This window comes from Athene noctua, chromosome 22, assembly GCF_965140245.1.
Source record: "Athene noctua chromosome 22, bAthNoc1.hap1.1, whole genome shotgun sequence".
In the NCBI taxonomy this organism is placed as follows: Eukaryota; Metazoa; Chordata; class Aves; order Strigiformes; family Strigidae; genus Athene; species Athene noctua.
Window position 1 is genome coordinate 7,334,393 of NC_134058.1, and position 16,326 is coordinate 7,350,718.

General features: G+C 45.1%; 1 protein-coding gene across 2 annotated transcripts in view; it reads left to right on the forward strand.

Moving 5' to 3' along the window:
- Window positions 1–15,163, forward strand: part of UBR4 (ubiquitin protein ligase E3 component n-recognin 4) — a 77,768-nt gene extending 62,605 nt beyond the window's left edge. For both annotated transcript variants that reach the window (XM_074924673.1, XM_074924674.1), the window contains 16 exons: window positions 1,216–1,303; window positions 1,682–1,809; window positions 2,305–2,412; window positions 2,642–2,761; window positions 3,483–3,673; window positions 4,030–4,203; window positions 4,720–4,819; window positions 5,368–5,586; window positions 5,856–5,969; window positions 6,193–6,335; window positions 6,640–6,765; window positions 7,538–7,732; window positions 9,622–9,846; window positions 13,242–13,332; window positions 13,898–14,060; window positions 14,744–15,163. In XM_074924673.1, coding sequence (XP_074780774.1) covers window positions 1,216–1,303; window positions 1,682–1,809; window positions 2,305–2,412; window positions 2,642–2,761; window positions 3,483–3,673; window positions 4,030–4,203; window positions 4,720–4,819; window positions 5,368–5,586; window positions 5,856–5,969; window positions 6,193–6,335; window positions 6,640–6,765; window positions 7,538–7,732; window positions 9,622–9,846; window positions 13,242–13,332; window positions 13,898–14,060; window positions 14,744–14,808 — 2,250 coding nt within the window. In that variant the 3' untranslated portion in view covers window positions 14,809–15,163. The remainder of the gene's footprint in view (window positions 1–1,215; window positions 1,304–1,681; window positions 1,810–2,304; window positions 2,413–2,641; window positions 2,762–3,482; window positions 3,674–4,029; window positions 4,204–4,719; window positions 4,820–5,367; window positions 5,587–5,855; window positions 5,970–6,192; window positions 6,336–6,639; window positions 6,766–7,537; window positions 7,733–9,621; window positions 9,847–13,241; window positions 13,333–13,897; window positions 14,061–14,743) is intronic.
- The last annotated feature ends 1,163 nt before the right edge of the window (window positions 15,164–16,326 follow it).

Here is a 16,326-nt window from a genome sequence, read left to right on the forward strand (position 1 = left end):
TGAAGTTCCTGAGAGGAATCATGGCAGGTGCTGCCTGCCAGCCCGCTCGGAGCGGCGAGGTGCTGAGCTGGAGGCGGCGTGCTGCTCTCCAGGGATACAGTGCTGCTGCTGAAAGGCAGAGTTTGCTCAGCAATCCTGTCCATGAACAGCTTTCAGCTGTCTCCCTTTGTGTGCACCTCCGCAAAGCGCTTCTGGAGCTGCGGCTCACGTTCCCTAGGAAATAGACAGGCACACAAGAACGCAACCTCGGGCCCCTTTTTGTTCCCCTTGTCTCTCACTGGCTTTTTTTGTTCATCTGCCATTTTACCAGGGCCCCTGTGGTGTTAATTGCTGGTCTCTAGCGTGGCCTTTGAGCAGATCTTCCCCCCGGGGCTTTCCCCGTGCTTATGTATTTGCTGTGACATTAAGCACTGCTTATTCCACATTAGGCTTAGTGCGCTTTCTGACAGGTTTTCTCTCGCAGGGTCTCCTGCTCCCAAATCTGGGATTTTTCTTTTCTGCTTTTTATTCAGACCTATGGATTAAAATGGAAAGTTTAGTGATATGCTGTCAGTATTTCCAGCTGAAAATGCATCTGGAAAACTAGCCCTTTCCCAGAGTAAAAGCACAGCTTGTGCTTCAGTGGGTTTGGCTCTCTCATTTTAGTAATATACTGTCTTACTGAAAGCTCATTAAATTGCCTTTAACTCCTCCTTTTCCATTTTCCCTCACTGGAGATCTTATCTAATTGAAAGCACTCATCCCATTAGCCTCTCCTGCTTCTTTTACTGGGCTGTGCCTGGTCGCTGTGTTTCGCAGGTATGCTGTGCAATACCCTCAGAGGAAGGCTTGCTGTGGAAAGCGGGCGTTTCTCTGCAGATGAACATGTTTTGCTTGGCTAGATCTTTCGCTGGTGCTAAAGGAAACTGTTGGGGGAGATACAAAGAGGAAGAGACTGTTTATTACCAGCCTGTCAATCTAATTGGCAATGCCAGGAAAAGCTGGACAGACCAATAGATGAGTTACTGGTATTTTTGCAGGTGGTGGCTTTAGTGTTGGTTTTAATTCCTCTCAGGAAGGGGAGGATGAGGGAGTTTCTCTGTGTTGCCATCCGCAGTCAAAACAGCACGAAGGAGAAATGAGGCTGGAGTGTCTGTTACACACTGTAATGAGAACTGGACTTGTATATAAGTGTCCGCAGAGATATAGTTGATAAAATACTCTCCTCTCTTGCAGGGGGAGCCGATGAGGATCATCTACCGCATGCGAGGGTTACTAGGAGATGCAACTGAGGAATTCATTGAGTCTCTCGACTCTACTACTGGTAATGCACTTGTCTGGATTAGATTTGGAATCTGAGGTTCACTGCAGAGCAGTGACAGTATTATCCTTACAGCAGAGAGCTTGATGTCGACTGACATCGCTTTTGCTACATTTACCTGCTTCACCTAGAGTTGGAGGAGCATTTTAACAATGCTTTAAGTCTGTGCTTTAAATGCAAACACTTGCATGGCACAGCACCATTCTGTCTGGCCCTTGCTCATAATTCTTTTCAAATTTGATACAGCTGAAGTGACTTGAACTGCTGGTAAATGTGTCCTGCTGTACTCTGGTTTTGCTTCACTGTTTTGTCCCCTGTGGGCTTCACGAGCTTGCCATATTGTAGCTACTTCCTCTCTTGAGAAATTTGTTTGTTCTGCAGATGAAGAGGAGGATGAGGAAGAAGTTTACAAGATGGCAGGTGTCATGGCCCAGTGTGGAGGTTTGGAGTGCATGCTCAACAGGCTGACTGGAATCAAGGACTTCAAACAGGGCCGGCACCTCTTAACCGTGAGTCTCAGCTTCTGTTCTTCAGGGTCAGGAGTTACGTGCTGGAAAATACCACAAATGTTAGTGAAGTTTAATTGTCTTGTATGGCAGTTTAAGTGTTGGAGCAGAGGTTTCGATTCACTAATTAATGAAAACCTGAGAAATTTCTTTTTCCTTCTCCCATTTCTCTTGATGAACAATTCTTTACAAAGACTCAGAAGTATGTAGAAGCTAATGAGTTGGTAAGGCTAAATCCTATCTTGAGGAATTAGTAAGGCTAAATTCTATCTTGAGGAGTTCTAAGGCTAAATCCTATCTTGCAGAGTGATTGTTTTCTGCCTTGGCCTTACTTGAAAACCAGAGCTGTCCTAAGGTTAATCTTGGTGTAAAAATCTGGCTTGTACTTTACCCCAGAGGTCTGGAAACTAGCTATATTGTTGGGTGCTTTCAGTTTCAGCAAAATTCTCCTACTCATTTTGAAGGTACTGAAGAGAATGCATTCTTTGTATTTTGTAGGTGCTGTTAAAACTGTTTAGTTACTGTGTGAAGGTGAAGATAAATCGTCAGCAGTTGGTCAAGCCGGAGATGAACACTTTGAATGTCATGCTGGGAACTCTTAACTTGGTAAGGACAACTTGGACTTTCATAAAGTGTTTTCCATGGACTCCAATGGATTTAAACTACCTCTGACTGTCATGCTGCCTTATGACAACTGCAGGAGATCTGAAATGTTGCTGGACTGGCAGTGCAAATTAACTGTTAGCCATTCCTTATCTGTTAGCGAGCAGAAGTGTGGGGGTCAGTTAAACCAGTTAACTGCTGGTATTACAGTAACTGCTGCCATCTTCTCCAGGCTCTGGTGGCTGAGCAGGAAAGTAAGGACAGCGGAGGAGCAGCCGTGGCAGAACAAGTGCTTAGTATAATGGAGATCATACTGGATGAATCCAACGCAGAACCTCTGAGCGAGGACAAGGTGAGTGCCTGGGGCTCGGCGCACGAATGGAAATGTTGACTGGGATTCAAGGCTTGCAAATAGCTTGTTATGGTGATGCTGGGCTTCAGGAGCTGGAGAAGACTCTTAAATGGGAGTCCAACCCTTGTTATGCTTGCTGGCATGTCTTAGCAGGCCTTGGAGGTAGGGCAAGAGGAGTGCCCTGAACCAAAAGCACTGCGAGGCTGCTTTTGGATGATTCTTGCACAGTCGCGGTGGGGGTTATTAGCACTGTTTGGATCCCTTCCTTGCTGCTTTGGGCCACTGGCCAATGAGAGACAAGAAAAGACACAGCTCTGCCTTGTTTTTATGAGTGTTTTTGTACATGTTGAAAACATGATTGATTTTCCAGCTAATTGAGGATAAAAACAGTATCTTGACTACACTGAGAACAAGAAGAGTTTCTTGCTCATCTTTTGAAACTGTTGGTGTATAGGAATCTGACTTCCTTTGGGCTAGAATTTCTAGACCTTCTTGACCAGCAAATTCTTTAATAGTAAGTGGAAGAAGTCAGTTGTCAGCTAGAAGAGTTGTTGCAGCCATTCCATGAGACATTTGGGAATGAGGCAGGGTATTGTTCTCCAGCAGGGTCCAGAGCTCTAATCCTTCAAGACTGGAGTATCTACCAGCTATTAGAGGGAGGGTTTTCTTGAACATCACAGATTTATTCCTGAACACAGATCGTGATCTTCTTCCTTTGCAGGGTAACCTCCTCCTAACTGGTGACAAAGATCAGCTGGTCATGTTGCTCGATCAGATCAACAGCACTTTTGTCCGTTCCAATCTCAGCGTCTTGCAAGGCTTGTTACGCATCATCCCTTACCTGTCCTTCGGGGAAATGGAGAAAATGCAGATTCTGGTTGATCGATTCAAGCCCTACTGTAACTTTGATAAGTATGTTGTCATATTTCAACTAAAAGCACGTGCAATCGGTTGTACTGACAAGTCTATACCTTTTTTTCCCCGCATTTTTTTTTTTTGCATTACTTCAGTGTAATGCAAAGCTTCAGAGATTCCTGGTGCATAAGCTTAATTTCCTATTCCACTTCTAAGCCGTTTTTAAAAGACATCTTTGAGCGTGTAGCTCGAGAAATAGGGCTTTAGAGTATATTCTGGGATGACAAGGGCCTGAGTAGCTTTTCTGAGTCTCTGAGCTGGAGTAGGTACACGTGTTCAGTGATAATGTAATGAGAATTACAGGCAGAGTGTTTTGGAGAGCTTCCAAGTTACCATTTCTTGTCTTCGCTCAGGTATGATGAGGAGCACAGTGGAGATGATAAAGTTTTCCTAGACTGCTTCTGTAAAATAGCAGCAGGAATAAAGAACAACAGCAACGGCCATCAGCTGAAAGATCTCATCCTGCAGAAGGGAATTACGCAGAACGCCCTTGACTACATGAAAAAGCACATTCCCAGTGCAAAGAAGTAAGAGTCACTACTTACTGTATGTGATTGTCCTGAACATCCTTTCTCATTTTGTCACCACAACGGCTTTCCAAGAAAGCTGTTAACAAATCCACATTCAGAAGCATGTATGCTTGGTACGGCTGCAATACAGAGGGTCTGAGACAGTGCTACTCTGGGAATGGGCTAAAAAGCCTGTCATCTTCCCATCTGATACCCATCCAAGCTGGTTTCTTGAGTATCACGATGCTTGTGTTTCCTGCCTGGTCCTTACCTATTGCACTGTAACAGAGCTTTTGCTATTGATGGCCAGCTCATTAGCATAAAACAAATCCCAAGTTGACACTATGGCTGTTAGTGTGCACAACATGGAAGTGTGAATGTCACTCCTTTAATTAATGGAGGAGGGACATGGGGGGAAGGGTGCTTGTCTTGCCTGCAGCCTGTGCTCTGCAAGCTGTGCTGCTGGCTGACCGCCAAGTGCCTTTTCGGGACGGGTGACTGCCCTTCAGCTGCTGCCTCTTGTTTTCTGTGCAGTTTGGATGCAGACATATGGAAGAAATTCTTATCACGACCTGCACTTCCTTTTATCCTGCGCCTGCTCCGTGGGCTTGCCACGCAACACCCCGCTACGCAGGTAAGGAGACTGTTCTGAAAGCCAAATAGGACATGGCTGGCTTGTTACGCTGCTTTTTGTGGCTGTAGCTAAGCAGTTTTTTCTATAGTAGTTGATTGTGTGCTGGTTTTTGTTGGACTTGGAGAGGCGCACCAGCTCCAGGTATCACCTGCTAGTCTGGAAAAGTCAAGAGGGCAGAGATTTTTACTTCAATATCTTCTCACTCTGTGAGATTTACACATCAATGTGAAGAGAAGTTAATTGAGGACTGTGAGCTATGTAGTATTGATAGGCTTTTTGGGGCCTGATTCTTGTTTTAAGAATGCTCTTATCCCACATCCCACTTGACCTCTTAATGATGGCCAGTGTAGAGGCAGATTGCCCCAGTCTCATAGACAGTTTTAGGGTCCAGTGTCCATCACGTAGGAGCATCAAAGAAGAAAGACACTTGGCAAAAATTGTTGCAGATTGGTGCTTCTGCTCAGCTGTCGTGGGTGGGATTAGAGGGAATAGTTACTGTCATGTGCACCCTTTTTCTGAAGAAAGTATTGTGTTTCAATCCCCGTTAGGTGCTGATAGGCACAGACTCAATTACCAACCTGCACAAACTGGAGCAGGTGTCTAGTGATGAAGGGATCGGGACGTTAGCAGAGAATCTTCTGGAGGCACTAAGGGAACATCCAGAGGTGAATAAGAAGATTGATGCTGCCCGGAAGGAGACACGTGCAGAGAAGAAGCGTATGGCCATGGCAATGAGACAGAAGGCCTTGGGCACTCTGGGGATGACGGTAATGTCTGTTTGTACTGACAGCAGACTAGTGATCTAGTGATCTTTTATTTCTGTCTTGCTAAAACTTGCCACACAAGGAATTGTGTAAAATGATTTATTGACAGATGTTGCAGAGCTCGAGCCCACACTTTGCCTGGTGCTGCTGGGAGAGTAAATACGGTTGCTAATAGCAGGCTGGGAAATGGGGCGGGCATTCCTGTCACAGTGGTGGGGATGGTGGTGTTCATCATTGTCTTTTTAACCTGCTTGAGCTGTCCTCTCTTTCAGACAAATGAGAAGGGTCAGGTAGTGACCAAGACTGCGCTGCTTAAACAGATGGAGGAGCTTATAGAGGAACCAGGTCTGACTTGCTGCATCTGCCGGGAAGGATACAAGTTTCAGGTAAAGTGAGCTATGTTTGCAAAGCCCTCTCACCAGCTGAGGGTTCTTGAGATCAGTAATTCCAGGGGTGGTTGGGAAGAGGAAGTGTGTTCCTAGTGAAAGCTGGAAAAAAGATTTTCTCAATATAAGTTGGAGGTAGGAAAGGGGAGAGATGAAGTTGAGCGCAGCATGGAAATGGTACGAGGTGTGAACGATCTCTAAGAGGGCTGTTGTGTCATTGCAGCCTACGAAAGTCCTCGGTATTTATACTTTCACCAAACGTGTTGCACTAGAGGAGTTTGAGAACAAGCCCCGAAAACAACAGGGATACAGCACAGTCTCTCACTTCAACATTGTCCACTATGATTGCCACCTCGCAGCTGTAAGGTACGGTCTGCTCTCAAGCTGGGTAGTGGTGGCTGTTGTTGTTTTCCAAGGTGGTTCCTGAACGTGGCACTTGACCTTGTAACTCAGGATGGGTTTGCTTGTGAGTTGGTCACTTCGCAGCCTGGAGAGAGTCATGGACTGTTGTGGTCTGCTTTGATGTGCCAAATAGAGGTCAGGCCTGGACATTGAAGAGTGAACTCCATAGTTTAAAGAAGCTGTGGAATTGACAATTTTTTGACAGTTTCTTAGACAAAAGCTTGCATGCTTCTAACTTGCCTGGGTGTGGCTTGCTTTCTCAATGCAGACTTGCTCGTGGCCGTGAAGAATGGGAGAGTGCAGCCCTACAAAATGCCAACACCAAGTGTAATGGGCTCCTGCCAGTCTGGGGACCTCATGTGCCAGAGTCTGCTTTTGCTACTTGCCTAGCACGGTGAGTAGGAAAAGTTCCTTCTTGAGCTGTTTTGTGATGGGTAGGTGAGTCGGTACATGTTATCACAGAAGCATGGTAGTTTCAAACTATGGAATCAAAGGTGATGGCAGCTAAATCTTAGTAAACCTGAGCCATTTCAGATTCTACCATCAAGAGTACGTCTCCTGAAAAAGTGCAGGTGTCTGTTTGCTTCTTGGCTTCATATAAGTAGATACGTTCATCACCCCCATAGCCCCCAGTCACTCCTGAAGATGCAGTGTGCAGTAACACTGTGGATTCGTGGGTGCGTTACAAAAAAAACCTGTCTGCCCCCAACGGGTGGGTTCCTTTGTGTAGATTTCCAAAGCTCTGTAGGATGGCAGTGAGTTAGAGGAGCCTGACCACTTCTCTAGAGCGGAGATGGTTCATCCTGTTGTCAGTGCTCTCTCTGGTCCACCCTGTGCTGGTTTGTACAGTCACATCAGAAATTGGGGGTGTTAACATCTTTATTTCAGCCAGGGAGCTGTATCCCAGGCCCTGGTCATGGGGAAATAGTATTGATGAGTTGTATATATGTATGCAGATGGAATTGGATTTGCCAGAGTAAGCTGAGAGTCTCCCTTTGGGGAGGTTAATCGAAGGTGGCAGTGCTTGCATTTTTGTATCCTGTTCATTCTTTAAAGCTTTTCTGTGAGATACTAGCTCAGATTCTGAGCTGTGATGTGGAAGAAGAAACTGTATTCAAGTTTTATAAAGGGTTTTTAATAAAGTAACACTTAGTGCTGTTTTTCAGACACAACACGTACCTCCAGGAATGCACAGGGCAGCGGGAACCCACCTACCAGCTCAATGTCCATGACATCAAACTGCTGTTCCTTCGTTTTGCAATGGAGCAATCATTCAGCATAGACACTGGAGGAGGAGGAAGGGAGAGCAACATACACCTCATTCCATACATAATCCACACGGTGCTCTACGTCCTCAACACGTCAGTACCTTTCTCTTAGTAACACCCGCCTGCCGCTCTTAGTCTCAGAAAGGTCTAGAAGGGCTCTGTACGTGTATGTGGCAAGAATGGTGGAAAAATCACACAAGAGTGTTGGGAGGAACCAAATTGCACATTTTAAGCAGACTGGTACAAGTTTATGTTGTTCGGGGTGAAGCATTGCTGCCTGAACATGCAGGATAACAGGGAACCTATTGAGTAAAAGCAATTGGGAATTAGCTTCTCTTTCCATTCTGGATGTAATTATTACCTCTGGGGTGAGCAATGGGGTTATTAAAGAAACACTGCCAGCTTAATTGGCTCTGGAGCGGCCAGAAGAGAGACACTATGATGAAGTAATTTTTATAGTTGAAAACTTAATCCTGGTATCATTTTATCCAATATTAAAGTAATACTTTTGTTTCTAGTTTTGACGTACTGGAATTCTCCTGTAGTGTTGTGGGCCATCAGATTTTCCTGATGTTTTTAAGATTTTTTTTTTTTTATTATTATTATTTTTTACCAATAAACAGCAGCATAGGAACACTTCTGCTGAAGTGTTACACTAAGATTTATGCAAAGCATAACAATATAAGGGCGTGCTTTGGCTTGACACTATGTCTTAAGTGTACAAATCTAGCAACACCTAAATGCTCTGGAATGCGTGAGCTGGTTCTGATAATGCAGTACCCCATGTGCAGATGTCTTGCCCATATGCCTTTTGTTTGTGTAGTTAAATACTAGGAAGCAATACTAATTACATGAGGGTATAAATGTTAAAATACATGCCCCTTCCACCAAGGTCACTCCAAATGGAGTGCAATGAAATCTCTCTCACTTTCCTGCCTGGAACTAATCAACGTTTTGACTCTAATACAATTTGTCTATTGTTTTATTATCTATCTCCAGATCCATGTGCTATTGTTTTCTGAGTCCCTTGGGAGACAAATAAATGAAACTGTTCTTTTCATCTCGTTAGTCTGCTTACTGGCACCAGAGAGCCCAGAACCCGCTGTGCGGCTGTTGTATGAAAACGCATTATGGCGTTTCCAGACATTATTTTTTTCTAAAGACACGTCAGTATTAAATGGCAAAAATGAAGAGCTGCTGGTTGACTACAGCTGCGTCATGTAGCAAATGAAAAGGCCACACAACACTGACACCAGGCACAGCATTGTCTGCTAGGATGTTGCTTTATACCTTGCTGATAGGGAGAGTGTATCTGACTTAAAAATCGAGGGACCTACCTGGCTGGCAACCTCTTCCTGATGAAGTAGAGCAGTAGACCGTGGTATGGTGTGATACATATTTGCACTGTCTGCAGTAACACAGTTCACACGCTCAGCTCTGGGGTGTCAGGACTCCTGAAGAGACTGGAGCTAGGGGAAAGGAAAAAAATTATAAGCTTACAGTAAATTCACTGTCTCTTTTGTAACTGGCCTGTATCTTCTCAATGATTGCTTTTGCAGTAGAGGAATAACATAACTCGATTGTAAGGCCTGGCTGTAGGAGCTGCAGTCATTAGTGTCAGATGGGAGATGGTACAACCTGAACACGTGGACTAGCTGGCCTGACTATTTTTTCTCTGGAAAAAAAGGAAAAATAGTTCTACAGTAGTATTGTGCTGTGCTGGGGCAATACCACCTGCCTTCTAGACCTCTCTAGTACCATACATAGCTCCAAGAAAAACTGAGTTTGCTCGATTTGTTTGCTTCACTGGGAGTAAATACTCAACCAGTGGATGTATTTGGGAAAAACCTGACAGTGCCCAGCTAGCACTGCTTTTCCCTGCATGGGGACCCCGTGAATGCAGCATCTCAAGGCTCCTGAGATGTAGCAAATGAACACACGTATGAGCCAGAGCAGCTGCTGACACTTCCCTTGTGTTTCAGAACTCGAGCAACGTCGAGGGAGGAGAAAAACCTCCAGAGCTTCATGGAGCACCCCAAGGAGAAGTGGGTGGAGAGTGCCTACGAGGTGGACGGGCCCCATTACTACACCGTGCTGGCGCTGCACATCTCGCCCCCCGAGAAGTGGAAAGCCATGCGAGTGGAGATCCTCAGGAGGCTCCTGATCACCTCCCACGCGCGAGTGGTGTCACCAGGGGGAGCCAGCAGGTCAGCCACGACCCCGCCGAGGCTGTCACAGCAGCCCTAGCCCACACTCGGCCGCCGGTGGGGAGCTGAGGAAAGGAGAGCCTGCGTGTTTTAGGGTGGCAGATGTTAGCTCTGCTGAGTAGCGTTGTACTCTGCGTTGCAGAGGTTTGAGCAGGAGCGTTCAATTCTGGATGTTATTTAGAGTGGATCAGTCAGTGGAAACGACGCTTTTCCTAGGAGCTTAGATAGGAAAATGGTGAGATGCTTTTTGCCCCCACGTCAAGTGAAACACCATAGCAACTTCTGTTGTGTGCTGTTTCAGAGCTGCTAGCATGCTCTCTGCTTGCCTTACTAAAGAAGCTGTTTCTGTGCTCTTGATCAGTGCACCAGCTTCCTTAAATAGAAAAATAGAAATAGAAATCAAATGCCATTGCTTTTAAGAAAGAAAAAAAATCAATAGCAGCTGTCAAGCACTTGAAGTACAAGAATAAGTGGCTGTGCCTGCCTGACAAAAGCACATATTTCCAGAGAAGGAAGAGGAATTCCAGTTTCTCAAAAGATGATTTTAAATAGCTGTCATAATTAGGAATAAATTCATTATTATTCTAAGTCGCCTTAAAGGGCATTCTTATTCTGATGACATTAATTATGTGTTTGATAAAGTCATTACATTGTAGTAACACACAACACAGCATGCATCAATGCTATTAGAGGCATCAAGAGTGAAAGAGCCCTTAAAGGAGCTCCTCTACTGATTTCTGTGCTAGTTTTTGCTCTTCAGGCTCTGTCTGCTCTGTGTTTGTGTCTCCTTTTTCCACCACCCTGCCTGAGTTCTGGGAAGGGGCTTTAGCCATTACAGGAGATATGATCATGGAGGTCTGTTTTCTCAGACACAAGGGTGTGCAGCTTTTCTCGTGGCCCACAAAAGAGACTGGTAAAGCAAAGCCCCTGTGTGGGTTTACTGTGCCTGCTTGGTGTTTTTTTTAAAACCCTCAGTAAATTTACTAAAACTTATCTCTAAGTATGTATGTAATAGAAGCATATTGAAATGGACATAGCAAGAAACTTCCAGCTAAACCATCCAATCTCTGGAATTTCAGGGGAAAACACTCAGAAATAGTTCTTGGGAATTATGTCAAGGTTTATTCAAGGGCTTTCTTTAATCCCTGCAGACTAAGGGAGCACAAAGCCTTCCACTGATAATACCTCTCAGAAATAGAAATATGGCAGTTCTTATTTCCAGGGTCTGTACTTATTTATTCTTGTGGAAAATCAGGAAGAGGGCGATGGGTGGTGAAATGCTCTGCAGATGCCAATACCTTGAAGTTGTAGACTAAGGCAAAGAGGAAGCCAACATCAGAGTAATATGTCTGCATACAAAAGATTAAAATTAGCATTCCACATTAGATGTAGTGCGAGGGTGTTCTCTGGGAGCGAGGGTTAGAGAGGCAGAAGGAGTCACTGCTCCCTTTACTGGGGGGAGATGGAGGGAAGTCACTCTAGGAACCAACAGTGCATCTAAAAGCAGCTGAGGATCAACTTGTGATCCTAAAAAGGGCCTGTAAATCTTACTAATGAAGATGCAGGCAATACTCTACATTCCCTCATACTTAACGTGAAGGCAACAAGTACAGCCTGTGCCCTGCCCTGTGGTTAGGTGTTTTATCCAGCTGCTCAGCTGGATTAGTCAGTGTAAGACAGATTTGAGGAGAATCTAGCCAAAAATGTCTTCTGTCTCTGCCAGGTGCTACAGCTATCGCAGTGCATCTGCCAGACCGAAGTGAGAGACATTCAGCACCTTCTGTGTTTTAGAAACACTTTGTATTTAAACCCAAAGATGAAATTATCAGAATGGATAGGAGGTTCTGTGTTTTGCTCTTTTTCTGTAAATACGATTTACAAACTCCAAAGAACTGAATCAAATTACCTATTACCTGCTCGTTATTACTGAACCAAGAATTCTGGCTAGAAAAACTCCACAGTCACTTTTCAGTATAGCTTTCATGTGGAGTTTGGGAGGAAAATATCCTTTTGATTTTTTTCCCTTTGCTCCTGACTGTGACCTTTCTAAAATATTCATGAGAGAAGGAAGGCTCCTGAAGTGTTAATGTTTAACTTTCTGCTGGCAATTCATGTATAGCTGATGAGCCTGAACCGGCTTACCTTAATGAAATCGCGGCAGCTATTATATGAAGTAGCTGTTCTAGAAGGTAGCTACCAGACTTAACCCACAAGGGCCTTTTAGTTTTCAATTAAAGGAGCAGACTCCAATTAGATCAAAACCATTCACATAAAAAGAAACTCTGTCTTGCAGTATTTGGGAGTCTAGAATTAGCCTCGCTCTAAGTTGCTGTTCTTCCCGTGGAAATTTAGTCACCTTTACTAATTGGTTTTCCTTTAAATAATTAAGCCTAGCTGCCCAAGCAGACTGCCACCTACCAGGCTGTCTGTTTTCAGGGCAGACACACAAATGTAGCCTTTTAGAACAAAAGCAGCAAAACGTTCATTTCCCAAAAACCACCCCAACTTGTGGCAGATCTCAGTTGGGCCCGTGGTCAGACGATACCCTTTTGTCTTGCTGACTTGCTTCAGTGGCAGTTGAGCTAGTTCTAGATGCATAAAAAAGGGCTTTTTTTCCCAGAGCTTTTAAGTGGTGAGCAGGAAGCGGCATGTGATGGAGGCAGATGTACCTGAGAAACACATGTAAGAAAATTCCAAACCCATTAGAGTTGCTGGCAGGAGGTTCCACCTTGCCAGAACCTGTTTGTGATTAATCCTGGAAACTTTGGGAGCTGTTATCCCAGGACAGCTCTGCACCTTTTATAGCATTTCTTCAGCCAGATGCTGAATTTCCAAAAGAAGTCCTTTCATGGTGATAGAATAACCAAGATATTAAGTGGAAATTCCTCTGTTTCTTCAAGGACAAGATATTTCCTTCAGTGTCTTTGAGAAACACATTTGTGAATTAGAAGCAAAAAGATGTTCTGTCATTGATACAGCCTGTGGCTGAAACCTAGATTTAGGTATTTCTTCAGGAAACCGCTGTACTCTGAGCAGGGGGCTGTGCATTGTTTTTTCCAACTTTGCTGTTGACTTCCTACACGGTCTTAGCAGTGCACTTCCCTCTGTGCTTGTTTTCTTCCTGTGAGAGAAGGTTTTATTGGCTCACCTGCTTTGGTTGTGCTGGGCACAGCTGGTGAAGTGACTCCCGAGCCCTAGGAATGGTTGCACAGAAATTGCAGGTGCCTGATGTTTGTTTTGTGTCCAAGAGCACGCGGCAAAGCTTACTGGAGCCATTCCCCATGGGTATTATTGATAGGCTTTTGGGCCGTTTCAGCTTTCGTGCTATTCATCAAATCAGTTACCAAAGCATAGTAAAGTGATTAACTTAAAGATTGATTTCATTATCTTCCCAGACTGGCAGATAAGACAGTGAAGGAATACGCAACGTACCGCTCTGGCCTTCTCTTCTGGGCCCTAGTAGATCTCATTTACAACATGTTCAAGGTAAGAAAAAACATTAAAGTTCGTCTATAGCAGCTTTCTAAGCTGAGCATCTGCACGTATTTGAAATAGAAGACAAGAGTTTGAAGCCCCTTTTTCCAGGATCCTTGTAAACATAAGACTTGGCCTTGTATGAGCAGAAAGGCCACAAGAGGCTGTGTGTGCTTATTGCACCCCTTGCAATTTGGTATCTGAAGAATTGAGAGACTTTTCCAGTTTGTAGCACTCCTCCTGTGTTGTGTATTTGCTTTTTTTTTTTTTCCTGTTCGTGGTTCACTAAAGCCAGGATATTCAGAGCTGCAGCACAGAAACAGTTGGGTAAGGAAGGAGGTAGGGAAGAAACTTGCAGCTTCCAAAGACGTGTTAAATAATTAGGGTGAGAAAACGCCTGCAACCTTGTTTGTGTTCTGTACAAAAAGATTATAAAGTTACATAACTTTAAGTGGCTTGTTTACAAGAGGCAAGGGATTCAAATCCAAGAGCAACAGCAGAAGGCATCAGGGTTTGCAATTATTCTTCTGAATAGTTGGGTTTTGGACTGATTTGGCCCCATTTTCCCCTCTCGTAGAAGGTGCCTACCAGTAACACAGAGGGAGGCTGGTCCTACTCTCTTGCTGAATTCATACGACACAATGACATGCCAATACACGAAGCTGCAGACAAGGCCCTGAAAACCTTCCAGGAGGAGTTCATGCCAGTTGAAACATTTTCCGAGTTTTTGGATGTGGCTGGTAAGTGTGAGCTTTCCCTTTTATAGGCTCTCTTATGCAACTCGTGACTGCTGCTCGCTTGAGACAGCAGCATTCCTGCCACCACTGCGGCAGCTTGTTTGTACGAGGCAGGGAGAGGAGGAGACCTGGGCGCTCCAGCTGTTGCCTCAGCTGTTTCAAAAACAGTTTGGAGACACGCTTGAGCATCTCCAGACAGGAAAATTTCTCTCACCTGATCCTGCGGGTCCTCCTCCTGCTCTGTTAAACATACATACGTATGTCACAGCTTGAGGTTTGAAGGCTGATAAACAGATGTGACCATGGGCTAGCCAGAGTTCCTGCCGGAGGGATTTTGGTATCCCCAGGAGTCAGGAGATGCTGAAAATCCACCTGCAGAGAAGCTGCTCATTTGCCCCTGGCCAGTCTCTCACTGGCCAGCGTATGGAGCTGCCAGGCAGCCAGCTGGCAGGATCCCTGTAGGTGCCCTGTTGCCCAGGAGCAAGTGCCACATGGATTTAACTTACACACCTCAGTCCCTTCTGCACATGCATCCAGCAAGGGTTTATCTTTGTCTTGTCCATACTTAAAATAACATTGCAGCTGTCGTTATTAACTTGCACAGGCCCTAGCACAAACCCCTAATGTGGGCAGCAGAAACCACTTTGCGGATCTAATTATTCTGTATTGTCTTCTTTTGTTTAAAGGACTCTTATCAGAAATCAATGATCCCGACAGCTTCCTCAAGGATCTTTTGAACTCCATCCCCTGAGCCACCAGCACAGAGAAGCGTTGGGCAGAGACTACACTAGCTTGCCTTCCATCCCCTTGTGTTCCTCCTTGTGCAGTCCGTTCCTTCCCTGAGGAGTGCTGCAGTTTTTCTGGGGGGTATTTTTGGGTGGGGTTTTTTTTGTTTTGTTTTGTTTTTTGTTTTTTATTTTCTACAATTTTTCTTGGAGTGATTTGGGATTTAGATTTGTTTTATCTTGTATTTCAGTGCTTCTATCTGTAAAGCCTTGTGTTTCAAGCTGGTTGAAAGAACTTGTACAGAGAGGAATCCAAACCAGTAAATCTTAATGCTTTAGTGTGCACCTTTTGGAAGTTAAATAAATCGAAAAAATGGGTAAGATGGGTTTGACTAGTACTTTAACCATGCAGTAGCCTAAATGCCAAGTTCTTTCTCATCTTTTCTTTCAGAGCTCCTTCTCTCAGGGCTCAGAGCTGCTGCTCTTTCCAGCCCATAGCCTGGACAAGAGACACAGGAAACAAAAGGCTGGTAGTGAGCAAGGAAGCAGACTGACACTGTCTTTACTGATTGTACATGCAGAGCAGGTTTTCCCCCCGTGGGACATGAGCCTTAGAGACTCGTGGACTGCAGGGACAGCATTTCCTTCCACTCCTCCTTCACCGGGGTGAGGGCAGCTGTCCCAGCCACAGTCATCTCCCCGGCGCTTCGCGTTGCCCCTCTCCGAGGCATGTTGCATATCACGGGGTCTTCCCTGCCTTGACTCTCACCGAGGCTGTATTCAAAGCAAGCACACGCATGTTGTTGCCTCTGGTCGTGTAGCACTGACGGCGACGGTACCTTGCAGAGGGATGCTACTCACATGGAATTGATTTCCTCTCTCTGGTAAAACATTCCGCTTCAGCAAAATGCATGGAAAATAGACACTGCACACTTCTTGAGCCGGCCACTTGCCCTTTCGCTAGCTTGCGTTCTGGTGTGCATGCCCTGACCTGAAGCCAAGTCCCTGCTCTGAATACAGCCTTGCCGTTTCTCACCCAGTTGTGCATGCTGGTAACTTACCTTTACCACCAGTTCTGCTCTCCTGTAACCCAGCTGACACGTGGTTAAGCTGGAATCTAATAAAGCTTTCCCTGTCTTCCTCGTCTCTGTTTGAACTTGAATTTCCGCAATCCTAACGCAGTCCCATCCCATAAATAATAACTATTTTAGAGGCTGAATAACTCGTCAATCTATTTGATGCCTTTTGTTAGTGTTGAGCACCCATTATGATTTGGCAACTAGCAAACGGGTGAAGGCTCAGTGTTTTTCTTCTCACCTCCGTGGGTGCTTTTGTCATTCCTGGCAGTCGGATTTGGTTCCGGGGAGGAGTCCTGAGTAGCAAACCACCTCGAGAAGCTGGGGTTGGTGTCTTGCAAGAGCCTCGAGGACATGTCAGTGGGCTGCTTTGTCAGTTGGGTAAATCTGTCTTGGCTTTTGAAGGTACAGGAAGGGGCCTAATGTGTGGAGTTTGTTCTTTAGTACAGTGATACTGTGCTTCACCTG